A 20,341-nucleotide genomic window follows, 5' to 3' on the forward strand; every position below is an offset into this window, starting at 1 on the left:
AATGCTGAAAACAAGTTGATTCTGAGTTTGCAAAAACATTGGAAATAAATATGACATTTTCATAAGTTTTATAGCCAAACAGGCCAACTATAAAACTGCATTATTGATCATTTTGTCAATGACTGATATTGGGTAATGAATATTAATTCGATATGATAAATCGGCTAGCCTAAATAAATCTCTTATTGTCTGATTATCACCATCGGCCTATTTTTTTTAAAGTAATAATGTAATGCACATTTCATAGCTTCAATTATCATGAAGTGATGATGGAATGGCAGCTATTCTACCAACAACATCTTATGTGCACTTTTTCTTTTTAATACTCTGTCTGGTGTTGCTTATCTCCAATGCAACAATAACTCAAGGAATGGCTGGTCAAATGCAAATGTATGAATATATGAGTAGGAGTACTTGTACCAGTAAGTGTCAGATACTGTCTGTATGAAATAATAAATAAACACATTTGGTGAGAAGCTTATATTTGTCCTATTTCACATATGTAGGCTACAAGTGTGTATTATATGCATATGTGAATTGGAAATGTTTTTTTTGTTGTATATCCCAACTCCCCTGAGACACTCTTGGAGAGTATATCAACAGCTACCCTGGAGCAATTAGGGTTAAGTGCCTTGGCAGATTGTTCACATTGTCGGCTCTGGGATTCAAACTAGTGACCCTTTGGTTACTGGCCCAATGCTCTTACCGCTAGGCTTCCTGCCACCACAGGCAAATTGTCACTGGTCTGTGTTGTTCTATGTGTGTGGCTTTAGGTTTTTGTGCCACTGCACTGTACACTGTCCTTCTCTCAGCACATATCAAATCTGCAGGCTAAAGTAAAATCTAGACTTGGTTTCCTCTATCGTAATCACTCCTCTTTCCCCCCTGCTGCCGAACTAACCCTGATTCAGATTGCCATTTTACCCATGCTAGATTACGGAGAAGTAATTTATAGATCGGCAGGTAAGGGTGCTCTCGAGCGGCTAGATGTTCTTTACCATTCGGCCATCAGATTTGCCACCAATGCTCCTAATAGGACACATCACGACACTCTATACTCTTCTGTAAACTGGTCATCTCTGTATACCCATCGCAAGACCCACTGATTGATGCGCATTAATAAAACCCACATAAGCCTCACTCCCCCCTATCTGAGATATCTACTGCAGCCCTCATCCTCCACATACAACACCCGTTCTGCCAGTCACATTCTGTTAAAGGTCCCCAAAGCACACACATCCCTGGGTCGCTCGTCTTTTCAGTTCACTGCAGCTAGCGACTGGAACGAGATGCAACAAACACTCAAACTGGACAGTTCTATCTCAATCTCTTCATTCAAAGACTCAATCATGGACACTCTTACTGACAGTTGTGGCTGCTTTGTGTGATGTATTGTTGTTTCTACCTTTGTTCCCTTTGTGCTGTTGTCTGTGCCCAAAAATGTTTGTACCCTGTTTTGTGTTGCTGCCATGTTGCTGTCATATTGTGTTGCTTTCATGCTGTGTTGTCATGTGTTGCTGCCATGCTATGTGGTTGTCTTAGGTCTCTCTTTTTGTAGTGTTGTGTCGTTTCTTTTGTCGTGATGTGTGTTTTGTCCTATATTTTTATTTAATAGATTTTTTATTTTTAATCCCACCCCCCTTCCCCACAGGAAGCCTTCTGGTAGGCCGTCATTGTTAATACGAATGTGTTCTTAACTGACTTGCGTAGTTAAATAAAGGTTTAAAAAAAAAATACAAATAAATAACATCTCTGTCAGGCAAGTTTTCTGAGAAGGAAGGGAGGGAGGGATACATGCTGCCTGTCCTGCAGTGGGAAAATGCGGAAGTGAGTGAGGAGGGTTTTCAGCGGCGGAGGAATACACCAAGCTATATAGACAGAGATCGCGAGAGATACACACCTTCAACCCATCAGTAGAGGTCCCGGGAACTGGTCAATCTCGTAGTCTAGTTTTAGAAAACTAACACATTCAGCGCCGACGGACATGGTGAGTATTATATCATGTGCGGCGTTGGAAATATTATTTTTAGTGAAATATAATTTAAGCAAGCTATGGTAAGGTTTCCTCGTTGCATGAATGCATGCTTTTCCTGCAGAGGAAGATTCGCGTGAACCGTTGAGTGACGGTCGGAGTGATCGTGCGTCGACGCTAGCTTGTCAGATTTTTGGGTGTTACATTATTGATTATAGGATCCTTCCTACAATTCATATGCATTGCTGATTGTGTTTTTGATGGACCGATATTTAAGACGAATGGTGATAACTCAAAGTATATTTTTGTCTGATGATCGAGGCAATTACTTCATCATGTCAGCGAGCCAGACCTGACTCCATGCGTCCGTGAAACAGTAACATTTTACGGTTTTAATGTTTAACAAAACCCGTGTACTGAGCCGGTAATGGAAAGTGTTAAGATTCTGTAACATAATACATGTATAATATAGAATGCGGGCTATACAATTTTGATCAAAATAAAGCTGAAAAACCATTGAGATTTATATATTTTCCACATGCACAAGCGGACCTCTCAATGCAGCGAACTGCATCTGTTGATGCGGTTCGATGGAGCAGTGCATACGATCTACCGCTGTACCTACAGTACACCCGCCCCCATAAAATCACTGTAATTCAGAATTATATACAATATTCTAGGAATTTGACAAGATGTTGCATTTGTATTAGGCCACTATGAACCAGCAGTTCACCAGATCGTGTATCATTTTTACTATGATCAGTCTTTTTCAGGTTCTGTTACTGTGGTATGATGTAGAATGCATCGTTTCATTTATCTTTCTGCCTCGGGAGACATTAGGGAGAAACCAAATCTATGGAATTAAAGTCTACATCTTTGCAATATTAACGGAGTTTGGTTCATGCTGTCTGTCACTTTTTTTTTTTTTCTATGGTAATTACAAATAATTGATAGACCTGTTATAGGATTTCTAAACACATGGCTTCAATTTGATCGAAAATGTAATCTCTGTGACATTCTTGTATACTATTTGTCAGGTCGAAAGGGATATGGTTCTCTTGGAATAAGGGCAGCTGCCCTATCTCTGACATGACTGTGGCATGTTTGATTTATGCCACTTTTTATACACAGATATGGAACAATGTAGATCATATCATGTTGTTTTTCAGTTAGTAATTACCATTGTCACAGGAGGTTCAACCTCCAAGATACTTTTTCTATCGACTGTCTCCATGGGAGGGATTGGGTTGTATAGCAGCGGGAGAACAGCGTTAAAACATGAATCTCAAAGTAAATTATGTTATTGTGCTCAATGCACACATTGTTTCTCCAGAAGCATGGAAGTAATGTCTCCGCCAATGTGGGGATTACAAAACTATGGATTGTAGTCTCTGAATCAGTGTGTCCACTGTTTCGGCCCTCGCTCGAATGTTTGAAGGAATCTTTTTAGATGTGTGTTGCTGTGCTGTGAAGGCGTGCACTAAAAGGTTGTGTCGACTCCACTCCCCTGCTCTCGTCTGTAGTAATGCCTCAGCAGGTGGGTGGGTCCTCTGCTCTCTGCTGTAGTTGTGGGGACATTGACCCTGCCCCGCTCTAAATCAAATCACATTTTCAAATGTATTGGTTACGCCACAGGATCCTGCTGTGTGCCCTAACAAGGAAATGAACGTGCTAGAAGACAGCCCCAGTGTATTGAGCTGATCTGCTCTATCGTAGTTAGTGTGGTGACTCCATGTAGAAAAGGCCATTGCACTGTCTGACTGGACTCTTGTTATTCTCGCTTTACTGGCACGGAATGGCCACAACCTTTATGCTATTATAAATGCAGGGTGCCTGACAGCCTTGGCGCGGGGGGGGGGGTTGCTTTTCTATCTAGGCCTACCATTCTGTAACTAGGTTACAAATTCAACAATAAGCAGCATAACCAATTGATGTCGATGTGCTGAATATTGCTGCAAGAGATTTATGAGCAAGGTTGGGTGGAGGCTATATGAGTCTATAGACGATGACTAGGCACAATATCACTGCACATGATGTTACATGCTCATATGTAGGGGTAGTGTCTGATTAACTCCATCCCTCTGCTGTAGCCCTATGTTGGAGTCTGGTGCAACGCATCACTTCTCATTTCTGAGATGTTGTACATTGTCCCTGTTCTAATAAACTTAACTAAAAGTGGAGCTCCAGTCATGTGGGCAGACACAGATGCACCCAAATGGGACATAGCAGTGACAGGAAGCCCTCACTCCCAATCCTCTGTGTCACTACACTACCACCATATGGCCCTCAGGGACCACTTGTCAATTTGATGTGAAAGTGGCAATGCCACGCTGTAGCAGCTATGGTGTTTTTGGGTCTCTGGGCCAGGATAGGATAGCTGCAGCTATGGCAGCAAGCGGTGCTCTCTCATACTGAGGTTGTGCATTTCTTGCAAATCCAGGCCAGATTTCTGGCAGCCATGTGTGTTGGTGTGTGTTGGTCTCGTTCCCTGCCAGAGAGAGGGAGGTCCTGGCTGGGGTTCAGCAGTGCTTCATGCTGGGGTTACAGTGGGCTGGCCCTGAGGATCCAGTAGGGTGAGGAGCAGGAGGAGGACCTCCCTTCTGGGCACACTGCTAGAGAATGCTGCTGCTGCCACTGCTCAAGGAACCCAACAGAGGGAGAGGGGGAGAGAGAGCCATGGACAAGGAAAAAAGTACAGGACTGGGAAAGAGAGCTGTAGGTAACACCTGAGAAACAAACATGCAAGCAAAGACAAACTGATAATGCCAAAAGTAAAGATGGGTGAAGGCCTACAGGTTCAGAGAGAGAGGCTTAGGCTAAGGGCCTAAGGATGGTTCATAGAAAAACAAAGCCATTGTATAGCCTAGCCCTAAATGAAAGCCAATGTATCACAGTGAGGTACAGTGTTTCCACTAGGATGTTCTTCAACAGTAAAGGGGGGATGCGGCGGATGGGTTCATCTTGTGGGGCAGGCAGCCTAAGCATCTAGCCTCTCTGACCCTGGATGCTCTGGCTCTGTCCAACTAGCCTGGCAGGGGACCCTAAGCATCGTGTGACCAGGCCCTAATCACGGAAATTATCCTTCAGACCCCCTCGTTGGTTTTTGTAACTGTACCACTGCGCAGACGGATTGCGGTCGGCGGGGTGGCAAAAAGCAAAACGCGATACATTAACCCCAGAGCTTCTGTTGCAACGTCCCATGTGGAAGTTAGGATTCCCAAAGATATCCAATACAGGCAGCAGCCCCAATGTTAGGTTGCCGCTACAGTACAGGGGGAGGTAGCCAGTCAGTCACATCACTGCCACAGTGCTTCAGGTCAGGTAAACCCTGCTTCTTTATCAGTCTAGTCCTCTCTGTCTGGTGCTTTGTTCAGCCAGCTGAGCCCCCACTCCCATAGACTTGACACAGCTCCCCACAGCTAGCAGCCAGAGACCTGACCAGCACAGCTCCAGTCATCCAGACAGGCAGGCTGAGGAGCCTGAGGACAACCATGTTGCCCAAGAAGGCACCCTGCTATCAGAACGATGACCTGGTGTCTCTGTCCATGGTATATGAGCTTCTGGACCAGCAGCAGTTCTTCTATAAAGAGTTGAGTGAGCAGCAGGAGAGGAACTACAAGTCCTTCCTCCAGATGCTGGTGGACTCTACCAATAGTCGCATCGATAGCGTGGTCAAAGACGTACAGGACATGAAGAATGGCTTGCAGATCACCAAGACCGAGCTGGGGGGCGTCAGGCGCCAGGGCAACGTGAACACCAAGCGTGCGGAGTGCCTGGCCGAGGGGCTGGTGATGGTGCGAGAGGCCATGGATGTCGTCCCCTCCAAGGCCGGGGGGTCCAATGGGAAGCCCAAGAAGGGTAATCTACTTCTGGACGGCAAGCCAGAAACGAGGATAGCAGATACCTGGCAGGACCAGCCTAAGGCAAAGAGGCTGGTGGCCGACCTGACCGACCTGCATTTGGACGAGTTTCAGGTCCCAACGCTCTGCTATGCCTTCTCTATGAGTGATGGGGAAGCTGAAATTGGTTGAATACTGTATGAGTGATCTGATGGGGTAGCTGCTGTGGTGTGCTCCGGTTACTGTATGAGTGGTCTGACGGGGTAGCTGCTGTGGTGTGCTCCGGTTACTGTATGAGTGATCTGATGGGGTAGCTGCTGTGGTGTGCTCCGGTTACTGTATGAGTGGTCTGATGGGGTAGCTGCTGTGGTGTGCTCCGGTTACTGTATGAGTGATCTGATGGGGTAGCTGCTGTGGTGTGCTCCGGTTACTGTATGAGTGGTCTGATGGGGTAGCTGCTGTGGTGTGCTCCGGTTACTGTATGAGTGATCTGATGGGGTAGCTGCTGTGGTGTGCTCCGGTTACTGTATGAGTGGTCTGATGGGGTAGCTGCTGTGGTGTGCTCCGGTTACTGTATGAGTGATCTGATGGGGTAGCTGCTGTGGTGTGCTCCGGTTACTGTATGAGTGGTCTGATGGGGTAGCTGCTGTGGTGTGCTCCGGTTACTGTATGAGTGATCTGATGGGGTAGCTGCTGTGGTGTGCTCCGGTTACTGTATGAGTGATCTGATGGGGTAGCTGCTGTGGTGTGCTCCGGTTACTGTATGAGTGGTCTGATGGGGTAGCTGCTGTGGTGTGCTCCGGTTACTGTATGAGTGGTCTGATGGGGTAGCTGCTGTGGTGTGCTCCGGTTACTGTATGAGTGATCTGATGGGGTAGCTGCTGTGGTGTGCTCCGGTTACTGTATGAGTGGTCTGATGGGGTAGCTGCTGTGGTGTGCTCTGGTTACTGTATGAGTGGTCTGATGGGGTAGCTGCTGTGGTGTGCTCCGGTTACTGTATGAGTGGTCTGATGGGGTAGCTGCTGTGGTGTGCTCCGGTTACTGTATGAGTGGTCTGATGGGGTAGCTGCTGTGGTGTGCTCTGGTTACTGTATGAGTGGTCTGATGGGGTAGCTGCTGTGGTGTGCTCCGGTTACTGTATGAGTGATCTGATGGGGTAGCTGCTGTGGTGTGCTCCGGTTACTGTATGAGTGGTCTGATGGGATAGCTGCTGTGGTGTGCTCCGGTTACTGTATGAGTGATCTGATGGGGTAGCTGCTGTGGTGTGCTCCGGTTACTGTATGAGTGGTCTGATGGGGTAGCTGCTGTGATGTGCTCCGGTTACTGTATGAGTGGTCTGATGGGGTAGCTGCTGTGATGTGCTCCGGTTACTGTATGAGTGGTGGTGGGAACGAAGATAGTAGGACAGGCTCTAATTTTGGACAGTTCTCTTTTGTAGACGTGTAGAGTGAGTGCAGATTTTGTGGGGAACATGGCTGGTTGGGTGTGAAGTGTTCTCTAAATGTGACTACCAGTGTCTTTACTGTCCTCATGCATTTTGTGTGTGTGTGTGTGTTTACTGTAGGCATATATTAAATTAAAGTGGGAAATGTGTCCGATGTACCTCCGTAGAGGGAGGTGAGGTTTCATCCCGACGTGATCATTGTATTCATATCTCGTCAGCAGATTAGTTGTGTTGCTGAAATGTAAGTATGAGATCCACTGTGTGGTGACTCGTAGAGAACAACCGATAATATCGGCACAGACGATTTCCCCATTATAGCGCGAGCGCACTGTTCTCTCGTGAAACTCCTGCAAGTAGGCCTATCTGGAGGCGAAACAAACGCACACCTGTTTAGGCGACGTGCTGGCTAGCGGAGTAGAACACTTGAAAAAGAAAAGGAGAGACGCACACTTGGAGCTCAGAAGCACTAATTTAATAACCAACGTTTCGACCGACACTGTCTTTATCAGGGTATAATGTTCAGGAGGCCTAACATGGGCCCAAATGAAAGGGAAACAGATTGTTTGTCATGTGTAGCCCCAAAGACCACTGGAATCAGCCAAAACACGCTCAATAACTCAATGCATGCATACACTCCTATTGAATACGAAGTCACCTGACCATCTTGATTTACCCAGTTTATCAAGAGATTGACCATTTTTAAATAGATTACGTTATGTAGTTGTTAAAAATAAAGTCAAATGCATTGTATGGTTGTATAATTGATTTGTTATTGCATAAATGGTTCTCTGGAAAAAGTTATCGTAAAAATTGTATTATATTTATTATCGGCATAAAGTATTGTCCATGAACCTCCTTGACCCGCAAAAATTGCCATATGTCGTTTTCTAGGGATGAGCAGAGTGGCAGAGGAACCAATCAACATGCATGTTAAACTGGTGTGCAATGATTGGCCTGGCCTCTCCTCTGTGCCATTGTTGTGCACTGTAACTTAACAGCACAGACAGACATGGTTACTGTATCAGGTCTCCATCGGGTTACTGTATTCTCTGCTCTGCCTTAGCTGGATCGTTACCTTGGCTACATAATATCTGATCTGTTGCTCAGTGATCACTGGCTAATATCTGCTGCTCGGGTGTGGGCTGGGATGGAAAAAGGAAGAAATTGGGCAGTTTTCTTTAGTGCTGCTTGTGTTCAGAGTTGTTAGCCAAAATACAATGGCATTGATCTTTTTTCCCCCCTCTCCCTCTTTCTGTCCTCAGGCCGACCAACTAACAGAGGAACAGATTGCCGGTAAGCAGTTCAGCACACACATTTGAGCAGTGTATGAATATTTAATGTGAGTGAGGCATGTCTGCTAGCTCCTGACCACTGATGAAAACATGACATTAGCATCATCACTAACGGCTACACAAAGTGGTAGACCAACGCGTGCACACAGAGGGACATTCCTGTGCTGTTGCCTCTTCAAAAAGTTGAAGGAATATACAAATCACTTATGCATTTTGTTCATGTCTTATGGTAATTATTTTGTAGTAAGTTCAATACATTTAGTCAATTACATACCAAGTTGAATACATTGTTGAATTGCGTTTTAATGTCTGGATTTCGTGATTCCAGCCTTGTTCACCGCAACGCAGATTTTATACGGCCCTAATAATGGGCAGATTCCTCACCAATGGCAGACAGACCTAGCAGACATACCTGTTGTTGACCAGACCTTTATCCGCTCACCTTTACAATTAACAAATGTAATCCTTTCAAGTCATTCCATAGCCCAGGAGGTCAAGCTTAGGTGTGATTGTTACTGGTTGAAACCTTAACTTGATTAAGTAGCCTACGCTCTTAGAAAAAATTGTTCCTTATAGAACCAAAAAGGGTTCTGTTGCTTTCATCTATGGAACCCCTAAAAGTGTATATACATAGAACCCTTTTATAGGGTTCTTTGATCGGAACCCGACGGGTTCTTCTTGACTGAACCAAAATTGGAATACAGAACCCTGTATGGTGACATGTATGAATTATGGCTACTACTTAAATAGTAATAATTTTAGCTAAGAATATAATAAACAATTAAATAATGGACAAAAGACCAGCATAACTTTGAGATTTTGTCATTTATATGCAAACATACTTTGGAAATATGCACTGGTAGCCAGGGAGGCATCTCTTTGTTTGAACGATTGCCCACCTCAGTCTTGGTACCAACTCCAGCTGACTCCTTTATGGAACAGCACAATATGTATTGGTTGTTGCCTGGCGGGTTCCTGGGAAGAAGAAAAAAGTAGCAAAAACATGAATTAATCTACCAAAATTGACAAAATGCTATGCAGACATAATTTTTCTGATGTAGATTAGAAGAACAATTTATATGCAGTTGTCAGCAGCAGCAAAAGAGCAAAACATGGTGTGTTAAGTCATGTCATGATTAACTAGGCTATTGAATCACCAAGACTTATTATAAATAATTTAGATGCATACCTCTTCTCAGTCAGCCCACAGCCTATCACCTGCATTCAACAAGGGTCAGCAGCAGTCTTCAAATGGCTTCATGAAATATAGTCCCGTCATTTGACTCCATACTGAAATAAAGTAACATTTAGCTAATTGCGTATGTCAGGCTAGGTCTGTAGCTCTATTTGGCATATTCCATAATGTTTATTTGTAAATGTTAGCTAGCTAGCTAGCTAGCTAGCTTGTAAAGTGGCTAATAAAAGTAGCCTAGCTTTTTCCTGTCTGGCTAGATGGCTAGCTTACGTACGGTGCTCAAATTCAAATAACTTTAGTTATCTAGCTATAGCTTATCATGTGACTTTAGCTTCATATATTTGAATGAAATCAAACTTTTCTTACCTTTTTTTAATAAATGTAAAAATAATGTGCTTATTTGTAAGCTACACTACATGACCGAAAGTATGTGGACACCTGCTCATCAAAAATCTCATTCCAATATCGTAGGCATTGATATGGAGTTGGTCCCCCCCCCCTTGCTGCTATGACAGCCTCCACTCTTCTAGGAAGGCTTTCCAGTAGATGTTGGGGACTTGCTTCCATTCATCCACAAGGCCTGGCTCGCAGTCGGCGTTCCAATTCATCCCAAAGGTGTTTGATGGGGTTGAGGTCAAGGCCCTGTGCAGGCCAGTCAAGTTCTTTCACACTGAGCTTGACAAACCATCTCTGTATGGACCTCGCTTTGTGCATGGGGGCATTGTCATGCTGAAATGGGAAAGGGCCTTCCCCATACTATTGCCACAAAGTTGAAAGCACAGAATCGTCTAGAATGTGGACACTCCTTCAAATTACTGGGTTTGGCTATTTCAGCCACACCCGTTGCTGACAGGTGTAGACAATTGATTTCACAGCCATGCAATGTCCATAGAAAAAACATTGGCATTAGAATGGCCTTACTGAAGAGCTCAGTTTGTCAAATTTGCAGAAATGTCTAAAATCTTGATTTTTGCTTTGTCATTATGGGGTTTTGTGTGTAGATCGACGTAACAAAACTATTTAATCCATTTTAGAATAAGGCTGTAACCTAACAAAAAGTGAAGGGGTCTGAATACTTTCCGAATGCACTGTACAACCCCAAAGAACACTTTTTTTCAAAGAGTATAGGTAAGATAAAAGTCAAAATGTATTAGTCACATGCGCCAAATACAACAGGTATGCTTACTTACAAGCCCTTAACCAACAATGCAGTTTTAAGAAAAATAAGTGTAAAGTAACAAATTATTAACCTTTCTGGGAAGGGGGTTCCGCTAACGGAACACCTGGCCTACAGCCAGTGAAATTGCAGGGCGCCAAATTCAAACAACAAATCTCATAATTAAAATTCCTCAAACATACAAGTATTATACACAATTTTAAAGAGAAACTTCTCGTTAATCCAACCAGTGTCCGATTTCAAAAAGCCTTTACGGTAAAAGCACACCATGCAATTGTTAGGTCAGCGCCTAGTCACAAAAAAAACATACAGCCATTTTCCAAAGAAGGAGAGGTGTCACAAAAGTCAGAAATGGCATTAAAATGAATCACTAACCTTTGATCTTCATCTGGTGGCACTCCCAGGACTCCATGTTAGACAATGAATGTTTGTTTTGTTCGATAGTTAATCTTTGTCCAAAAACGTAATTTGAAGTTGGCGTGTTCAGAAATGCGTTGTCTCAAACAACATCCGGTGACAATGCAGAGAGCCACATCAAATTACAGAAATGCTCATCATAAACATTGATATAAGATACAAGTGTTATACATACAATTAAAGATACACTTGTTGTTAATCCAGCCGCTGTGTCCAATTTCAAAAAGGCTTTACGGTGAAAGCACACCATGCGATTATGTTAGGTCAGCGCCTAGCCACAGAAAACCATACAGCCATTTTCCAACCAAGGAGAGGTGTCACAAGTCAGAAATGGCATTACAATTAATCACTTACCTTTGATTTTCATCTGATGGCACTCCCAGGTCTACATGTTAGACAAATGTTCAATAAAGTTCATCTTTATGTCCAAATACCTCCTTTTTGTTTGAGCGATTAGTCCAGTAATCCAAATGCACAAAGCGCGGGCACAAAGTCTTGACGAAAAGTCAAAGTTCCATTTGAGTTTGTAGAAACATGTCAAACAATGTTTCTAATCAATCCTTAGGGTGTTTTTATCATAAATATTAAATAATGTTTCAACCGGACAATACTGTTTTCATTAGAAAGGGAATGGAGCTCGCGCTCACAGCCACGCGCATGACTAAATTAAAGGCTTTCACCTGGACCATCTGCTTAGAGTGCTCTTTTTGCTTGCGTTTTTCTGGATTTTTTTGTTCTTATTCTGTCTCTCACTGTTCAAATAAACCTACTATTAAAATTATAGATTGATAATTTCTTTGTCAGTGGGCAAATGTACAAAATCAGCAGTGGATCAAAGACTTTTTCCCCTCACTGTAGGTGTTCCTTTTGTCCAGGTGGGAAAGGGCAGTGTGGAGTGCAATCGAGATTGCATCATCTGTGGATCTGTTGGGGTGGTATACAAATTGGAGTGGGTCTAGGGTTTCTGGGATAATGATGTTAATGTGAGCAATGACCAGCCTTTCAAAGCACTTCATGGCTACAGACATGAGTGCTACTACGGGTCGGTGACTAATTGTCTCAAGTTTTTACTGTAGCTCAGATGTGATATTTTTCCTTGTATTTATTTTGGATGCACAAATGGGCTATCTTCTTTTCTGCAGAGTTCAAGGAGGCATTCTCCTTGTTCGATAAGGACGGCGACGGCACCATCACAACCAAAGAGCTGGGCACTGTGATGAGGTCGCTGGGACAGAACCCCACAGAGGCTGAGTTGCAGGACATGATCAACGAGGTCGATGCTGATGGTGAGTTCTGCCTGCTGGGGTCCAACAGTGTAGGGTGAAGTTGCCCCAGATGCTGATCTTGGTTCAATTTATCATTTTCACCTGTAATGGTTAGGATTGGGGGAGGGGAAGCTGATCCGAACTCTGTACCTATGGGAAACTTCACCCTGGAGCGTGTCCAACTAGGGTTGTTAAGTTCCCAGGTTTTCCAGAAATCCTAGGTGGTGGAATCCTCCAACTGGGATTTCTGTAAAAGCTGGGAATGTAAGTAAGGAGTGGCAGAAGTACTACTCCATTTCCTTGGGCTGTGTGTGTGTGTCGGTTCAGTCACTATAGGGTTAACCAGCATGTAGTCCTTAAAAAAACCTAACCTCTGGTTCGTTCAGCCATTCCTATGGTGAAAGAATAGGGTTTTGGGATAAACGCTGAAAATAAGGTCTGAGGTTAACACATGCTTAGGAGATCTTATACGTTTTGTTCTATAAGATAATATCAGTCAGTTAACATGACCTTTTTATAATTATGAGGCCTTATGTGCTTTTTATTACATAAATCTTTCAAAATTCACAAAGTTACGTTAGCTGATAAATTCTCATTGATCAAATTTTATAAGCTCTCTTAACTTCTTACGGCTGAAATCCCGTTAACGGGATCGATATGACAACAGCCAGTGAAAGTGCAGAGCGCCAAATTCAAACAACAGAAATCTCATAATTAAAATTCCTAAACCATACAAGTATTTTACACCATTTTAAAGATAAACTTCTCGTTAATCCAACCACAGTCTCCGATTTCGAAAATGCTTTACAGCGAAAGCACACCAAACGATTGTTAGGTCAGCACCTAGTCACAGGAAAAACACAGCCATTTTCATCCAAAGAGAGGAGTCACAAAAAGCAGAAATTGAGAAAATGAATCACTGACCTTTGATCTTCATCAGATGGCACTCATAGGACTTCACGTTACACAATACATGTATGTTTTGTTCGATAAAGTTCATATTTATATCCAAAAATCTCAGTTTACATTGGCGCGTTATGTTCAGTAATGTTTTGCCTCCAAAACCTCCGGTGATTTTGCAGAGCCACATCAATTTACAGGAATACTCATCATAAATGTTGACGAAAATACAAGTGTTATGCATGGAACTTTAGATACACTTCTCCTTAATGCAACCGCTGTGTCAGATTTCAAAAAAGCTTTACCGAAAAAGCACACCATGCAATAATCTGAGTACGGCGCTCAGACACAAAAACAAGCCAAAAATATATCCGCCATGTTGGAGTCAACAGAAATCAGAAATAGCATTATAAATATTCACTTACCTTTGATCTTCATCAGAATGCACTCCCAGGAATCCCAGTTCCACAATAAATGCTTGTTTTGTTCGATAAAGTCCATCCTTTATGTCCAAATACCTCCTTTTTGTTCGCGCCTTCGGTTCACAAATCCAAATTCATGACGCGCAGGCCAGACGAAAACTGAAAAAAATCCATTACAGTTTGTAGAAACATGTCAAACAATGTATAGAATCAATCTTTAGGATGTTTTTATCATATATCTTCAATAAGATTTCAACCGGAGAATTCCTTTGTCTTTAGAAATGCAATGGAACTCAGCTACCTCTCACGGGTGCGCGTATGGCTGAAGCTCATGCCCATCTGGCAGACACCTGATACAATCAGCTCTTATTCCCCTCCACTTTACAGTAGAAGCCTCAAACAAGGTTCTAAAGACTGTTGACATTAGTGGAAGCCTTAGGAAGTGCAATATGACCCCACAGACACTGTATATTGGATAGGCCAAGACTTGAAAAACGACAAACCTCAGATTTCCCACTTCCTGGTTGGATTTTTTTTCTCAGGTTTTTGCCTGCCATATGAGTTCTGTTATACTCACAGACATCAAACAGTTTTAGAAACTTCAGTGTTTTCTATCCAAATCTACTAATAATATGCATATCTTTGCTTCTGGGCTTGAGTAGCAGGCAGTTTAATCTGGGCACCTTCTTCATCCAAGCTACTCAATACTGCCACCCAGCCATAAGAAGTTAAGCCTGTGATTAACACAGACCATATTTTTGCAGTTTATCCAAAAACCCTACAAAAGCTAAACTTTCCCATAGGTTTTATCCAACGAACCATGGTGGAGTTGGTGCCTACAAAAAGACGCTATTGCTCTCTATACTAGAGGTTGACCAATTAAAACGAATAGCCGATTAATTAGGGGCAATTTCAAGTTTTCATAACAATCGGTAATTGGCTTTTTTGGACACTGATTATGGCCGATAACATTGCACTCCACGAGGAAACTGCGTGGCAGGCTGACTACCTGTTATGCGAGTGCAGCAAGGAGCCACGGTAAGGTGCTAGCTAGCATTAAACTTATCTTATAAAAAAAACAATCAATCTTAACAATCACTAGTTAACTACACATGGTTGATATTACTAGTTTATCTAGCTTGTTGCATATAATCGATGCAGTGCCTGTTCATTTATCATTGAATCACAGCCTACTTCGCCAAACAGGTGATTTAACAAGCGCATTCGTGAAAAAAGCACTGTCGTTGCACCAATGTGTACCTAACCATAAACATCAACGCTGTTCTTAAAATCAATACACAAGTATATATTTTTAAACCTGCATATTTAGTTAATATTGCCTGCTAACATGAATTTCTTTTAACTAGGGAAATTGTCACTTCTCTTACGTTCTGTGCAACAGAGTCAGGGTATATGCAGCAGTTTGGGCCGCCTGGCTCGTTGCGAACTGTGTGAAGACCATTTCTTCCTATCAAAGACAGCCAACTTCGCCAAACGGGGGATGATTTAACAAAAGCGCATTTGTGAAAAAAGCACAATCGTTGCACGAATGTACCGAACCATAAACATCAATGCCTTTCTTAAAATCAATACACAGAAGTATATATTTTTAAACCTGCATATTTAGTTAAAAGAAATTCATGTTAGCAGGCAATATTAACTAGGGAAATTGTGTCACTTCTCTTGCGTTCATTGCACGCAGAGTCAGGGTATATGCAACAGTTGGGCCGCCTGGCTCGTTGCGAACTAATTTGCCAGAATTTTACATAATTATGACATAACATTGAAGGTTGTGCAATGTAACAGCAATATTTAGACTTATGGATGCCACCCGTTAGATAAAATACGGATCGGTTCCGTATTTCACTGAAAGAATAAATGTTTTGTTTCCGAAATGATCGTTTCCGGATTTGACTATATTAATGCCTAAGGCTCGTGTTTCTGTGTGTTTATTATAATAAAGTCTCTGATTTGATAGAGCAGTCTGACTGAGCGGTGGTAGGCAGCAGCAGGCTCGTAAGCATTCATTCAGACAGCACTTTCCTGCGTTTGCCAGCAGCTCTTCTGTTTATGACTTCAAGCCTATCAACTCCTGAGATTAGGCTGGCAATACTAAAGTACTTATTAGAACATCCAATAGGCAAAGGTATATGAAATACAAATGGTATAGAGAAATAGTCCTATAATAACTACAACCTAAAACTTCTTACCTGGGAATATTAAAGACTCATGTTAAAAGGAACCTCCAGCTTTCATATGTTCTCATGTTCTGAGCAAGGAACTTAAACGTTAGCTTTTTTACATGGCACATATTGCACTTTTACTTTCTTCTCCAACACTTTGTTTTTGCATTATTTAAACCAAATTGAACATGTTTATTTATTTGAGACTAAATTGATTTTATTGAAGTATTAAGTTAAAATAAGTGTTCATTCAGTATTGTTGTAATTGTCATTATTACAATATATATTTAATCGTTATCGGCTTTTTTTGGTCCTCAATAATCGGTATCGGCGTTGAAAAATCATAATCGGTTGACCTCTATACTACTCTCCCTTCATAACCCGATGGTGATGAGTAGTGATGGGCTGTGGATAAACGCATCAAGAACTCTAACTTGTGTTAGTGCTTGGACTGGAAGTGTTCTCATTGAACACCATGTCTCCTCTGACTGTCTGTCACTATCTAGATCAGGCAGACCGAGCGACTGGCTGCAACAAAGCCAGTTAAATAACCGCATTAGGTAATAATGGCCTAGTGAAATCCATGTCATAATCCACTCTGAGCTCTGCTCTGCTGGGCTGTACATTCTCTGAGGCCCCACGGCCCAGGGAAATGGTTCACATCAGCTGTGGTAGACCCTGCCTACACACACAACAGTAGCAGTCCATTTATTCACACACTGGGGAAGGTGGAACAGCCAGTCTGTGCATTATACGGCCCTGTATAAGTAATGGAATAGTCAGACACCCACACACTGGGGACATGCAGAGTGGAGAACAGAACAGATGTGCATTGATTCACTGGGGAACTGTATGTCAGCCATGTACCACCAGGGGAGGGGACAGCTGTGTGCTCAAGAGAACAGTCTTACCCAGGAATCACACACATGATCACACACTTAAACATCTGAGGGCTGCAGGGATTTTTCAGCCATTTTAAATACATGGGCCTAAGAGGGGGGGGGTAGATTTTTATTTTTTTAATGTAAACGGCTAAAACCAGTTTTTAAATCATTTTTTTTTAGCATGTAGAAAAGATAATGGACTTATAGTTTTTATAATATAACCTTTTAGAAGTAACAATCACTTAAATAAAATCTAGAGTCAGTGAGAATTTGAAAAATTCCAAAAACAATTAATTTAGAAGTATTGATTTTTATGTTTGAGCAAAATAACATGGGTTGCCATGGCAAAATGCATAGAATTGCAGGAAATTTGTTTAACCATGCCTAAATTTCTCTATACTACCATGATGGGGGAGTTCTCAAATGTTCTCGAAAATGTTGCCGCGCTGACTGCGCCCATTGGCAAGCCCCTTTTTAATTTATCCAGAAAAACCCCTCGACTGTACCTAGAGACCCTCCTATTACACTGTTGTAGTGGTCTACAGTACACAGCCCACTCTAGACAAGACATGGCCCATTGCAACTGGGGTTTTAATCCCAGATAAGTAACTATCAATTCTGCCTATCCACTTCTACTGGTCTCCCCCTTTCCAACGGTCTACAAAAAGCAAGCTAAACCCTCTCTCTCTCTCTCCACTTCCTCTCTCCATCTCCCAGGCAATGGAACCATTGACTTCCCAGAGTTCCTTACAATGATGGCCAGAAAAATGAAGGACACAGACAGCGAGGAGGAGATTCGCGAGGCATTCCGGGTGTTCGACAAGGTAAGGATTGTGTTTTTTTTAATATTTTTTTTAATATATATATATATATATCTCCACCTCATGTATACATTGCCACTATTTGTTTGTCAAGCACTATATGGTCAGTGTTATCCTGTATGGTTGCTCTTACTGCATACATAAATGACATTAGTATGTTAAAGTCCCTTTGTGAAAGGCAGGTGTGTTTACTGTGAGGTCACCCACTCACACCTCACATGGTCTCCCCTGCAGGATGGGAACGGTTACATTAGTGCAGCAGAGCTCCGTCATGTCATGACAAACCTGGGAGAGAAGTTAACAGACGAGGAGGTCGATGAGATGATCAGAGAAGCCGACATCGACGGAGACGGACAGGTCAACTATGAAGGTAAGAAGCGAGCAATGCAACTTTTCTCTCTCCCTATCTTGTTCTGCTGTGAGGGAGTGTACAGTAGTTCTCAGCAGTGTCCCTATGGGGAGGCCTTGATTCAGGACAGCTCACCCACTCAGTCGTCTTCACCATGCTACTGTACAGTAGAGTCAGTCTTTTGTTTCTACTGCTCCCCGCATCCCTTCTCTACAGCTCCAATCCACCTCTTCTCTCATCACTTTGTACTGCCCGATCCCCCTCTTCACTCTACCACTCATCTCCCTCTTCTCTCATCCCTTTCTACAATCCTGAGCCCCCTGTTCTTTCTTATATAATTGGTCCATCTCTCTGTAGTGGGATATTGGGCTTACTGAACAGTCTCCATGACGATGACAGATACCAGTTTAATTTGTTTTATGATCTGTATGTTTTATTTAATTATGTCTGGATCTGTGAAGTGTAATTGCTGGCTTGATCAGTGGTTGGTTGGTTTCTGTTCGTTCTCCTCATGTCTATTTTGTTTTTGCTTTGCTCTTTTGTCCACAGAATTTGTACAAATGATGACAGCAAAATGAAGCTCTCCTACCCTTCTCCTGGCCTCCTTAGAAGACAAAAAAAAATCAGTCACATGTTTTACTTACCTCTTGCAAAAATCATACTGTTTCTGTATAGAAAACATAACTGAATGTTGAAAAATGACAAATCTGTCCACATAAAATAAGTTAAAAAAATTAAGCAAAAACAAATGATCTGCATGTACTGATTAGTGGTCCTGTCCCCAAAGATGAGTTTAGACATCAGTAATAAGATAAATGATACCTGTAAACAAAATGTCAACAACTAAAGAAAGCACTTGGTGAACTGCCTATTGGTTCCAGTTGCTAGTGGTAATGTTTGGGCTGGCCATCTTATATTTCTTTCTGTTTCTGTTCTTCATGCATGCAGCTTGAGACTGGTGCCGCAGTCTGGCCAATGGGCTCACTCTGATTCCACAGCAGTGCCGTGGGTACCGTTGGTGGGTTTTGGTGCAGTCTATATTGAAAGACGAGCTCACAAGAGATGGGGATGGGGAGTCATACTAAACCACCGGAGGTTGGTGCACCTTAATTGGGGAGGATGGGCTTGTGATAATGGCTGGACCAGGATGGGTGGAATGGTATCAAATGGATCAAACAAGTGGTTTCTATGTCTTTGATGCCATTCCATTCACTCCATTCCAGACATTATTATGAGCCGTCCTCGCCTCAGCAGCCTCCACTGTACTAAACTCACATAGAGATGGAATTAATGGGACCTTTGCAGTTTGCTTAATTCATTACAAAAATTAATATTTTTAAGATGATGAACATTTACAAAATAAATACATTTAGAACTATGTTTGGCATGTTGGGAATATTTGGTGTTCTGTTTCCTTGTTGTGCGTGAAACTTTGGGTAGGATTCAAGGGTGGGAGGCGGGCTGGAGATCTTTTTACCTGCTAGGGGAAGTGTTTGTTTTTTGGCAAGGGAATGCGGATGTACCGTCAATGTTTCTACCTTCTGTTTCTCGACTCTGACCATGGTTGCGTGTGGGTTTTGAGTGACCTATAGCGCATCATAGGGTCTTCAACACCAGAGTCTTCTCTAGACTGTTCATCTTGAATTCAGTTTACCTTCATTCCAAGTTGTACATGCTAGTCTTTGATTATAATTTTTTTTTCAATAAAATACCATGAACTTAACCTTGTAACTCTCCCACCCTTTCCTTTGTGTCCGTTGTGCATGCAGATCTGTCGGTTGCGACACTGAGTGAATTTGTATTACATTAGATTAGGACAGGTTTGATAACCCAAATGTCTCTCCTTGAAGATTCTGTCCTTTAACTTATTAACCTCTAAAAGTCTTAAGCTTTGTATGGAATTGTTTTAAGATTGTCATACCAGGGATCATTTAGCTATTCGATTTTGAATTTTAGGACCCCTTTTGGTGTAAAGCTAAAATATTGAATTTGGCCATTACTACTATAGCCCATAGAAACGCATTGAGTAACAGATTCTTAAATGTCAAAAATGTTTCAAGGTTTTGAAGTGTCTGGCCTATATCTAGGAGATCTAAGAAACCTCAGGAAATGTTTTTTGTTTGACACCTATTTAACCCTTATTTTTGTTGGGACAAACCTACTTCCATTTGTTTTGTATGG

General features: G+C 42.4%; 1 protein-coding gene across 1 annotated transcript; it reads left to right on the forward strand.

Moving 5' to 3' along the window:
• Nucleotides 1-1,733: 1,733 nt before the first annotated feature.
• calm1a (calmodulin 1a) lies at nucleotides 1,734-19,883 on the forward strand. Its single transcript, XM_014211091.2, has 6 exons — nucleotides 1,734-1,987; nucleotides 8,518-8,548; nucleotides 12,479-12,622; nucleotides 17,708-17,814; nucleotides 18,046-18,181; nucleotides 18,710-19,883. Exons 1-6 carry the CDS (start codon nucleotides 1,985-1,987, stop codon nucleotides 18,736-18,738), a joined length of 450 nt encoding a protein of 149 aa, XP_014066566.1. The 5' UTR covers nucleotides 1,734-1,984; the 3' UTR covers nucleotides 18,739-19,883.
• Nucleotides 19,884-20,341: the final 458 nt, after the last annotated feature.

The sequence above is a fragment of the Salmo salar genome, chromosome ssa09 (genome assembly GCF_905237065.1).
Source record: "Salmo salar chromosome ssa09, Ssal_v3.1, whole genome shotgun sequence".
Classification (NCBI taxonomy): domain Eukaryota; kingdom Metazoa; phylum Chordata; class Actinopteri; order Salmoniformes; family Salmonidae; genus Salmo; species Salmo salar.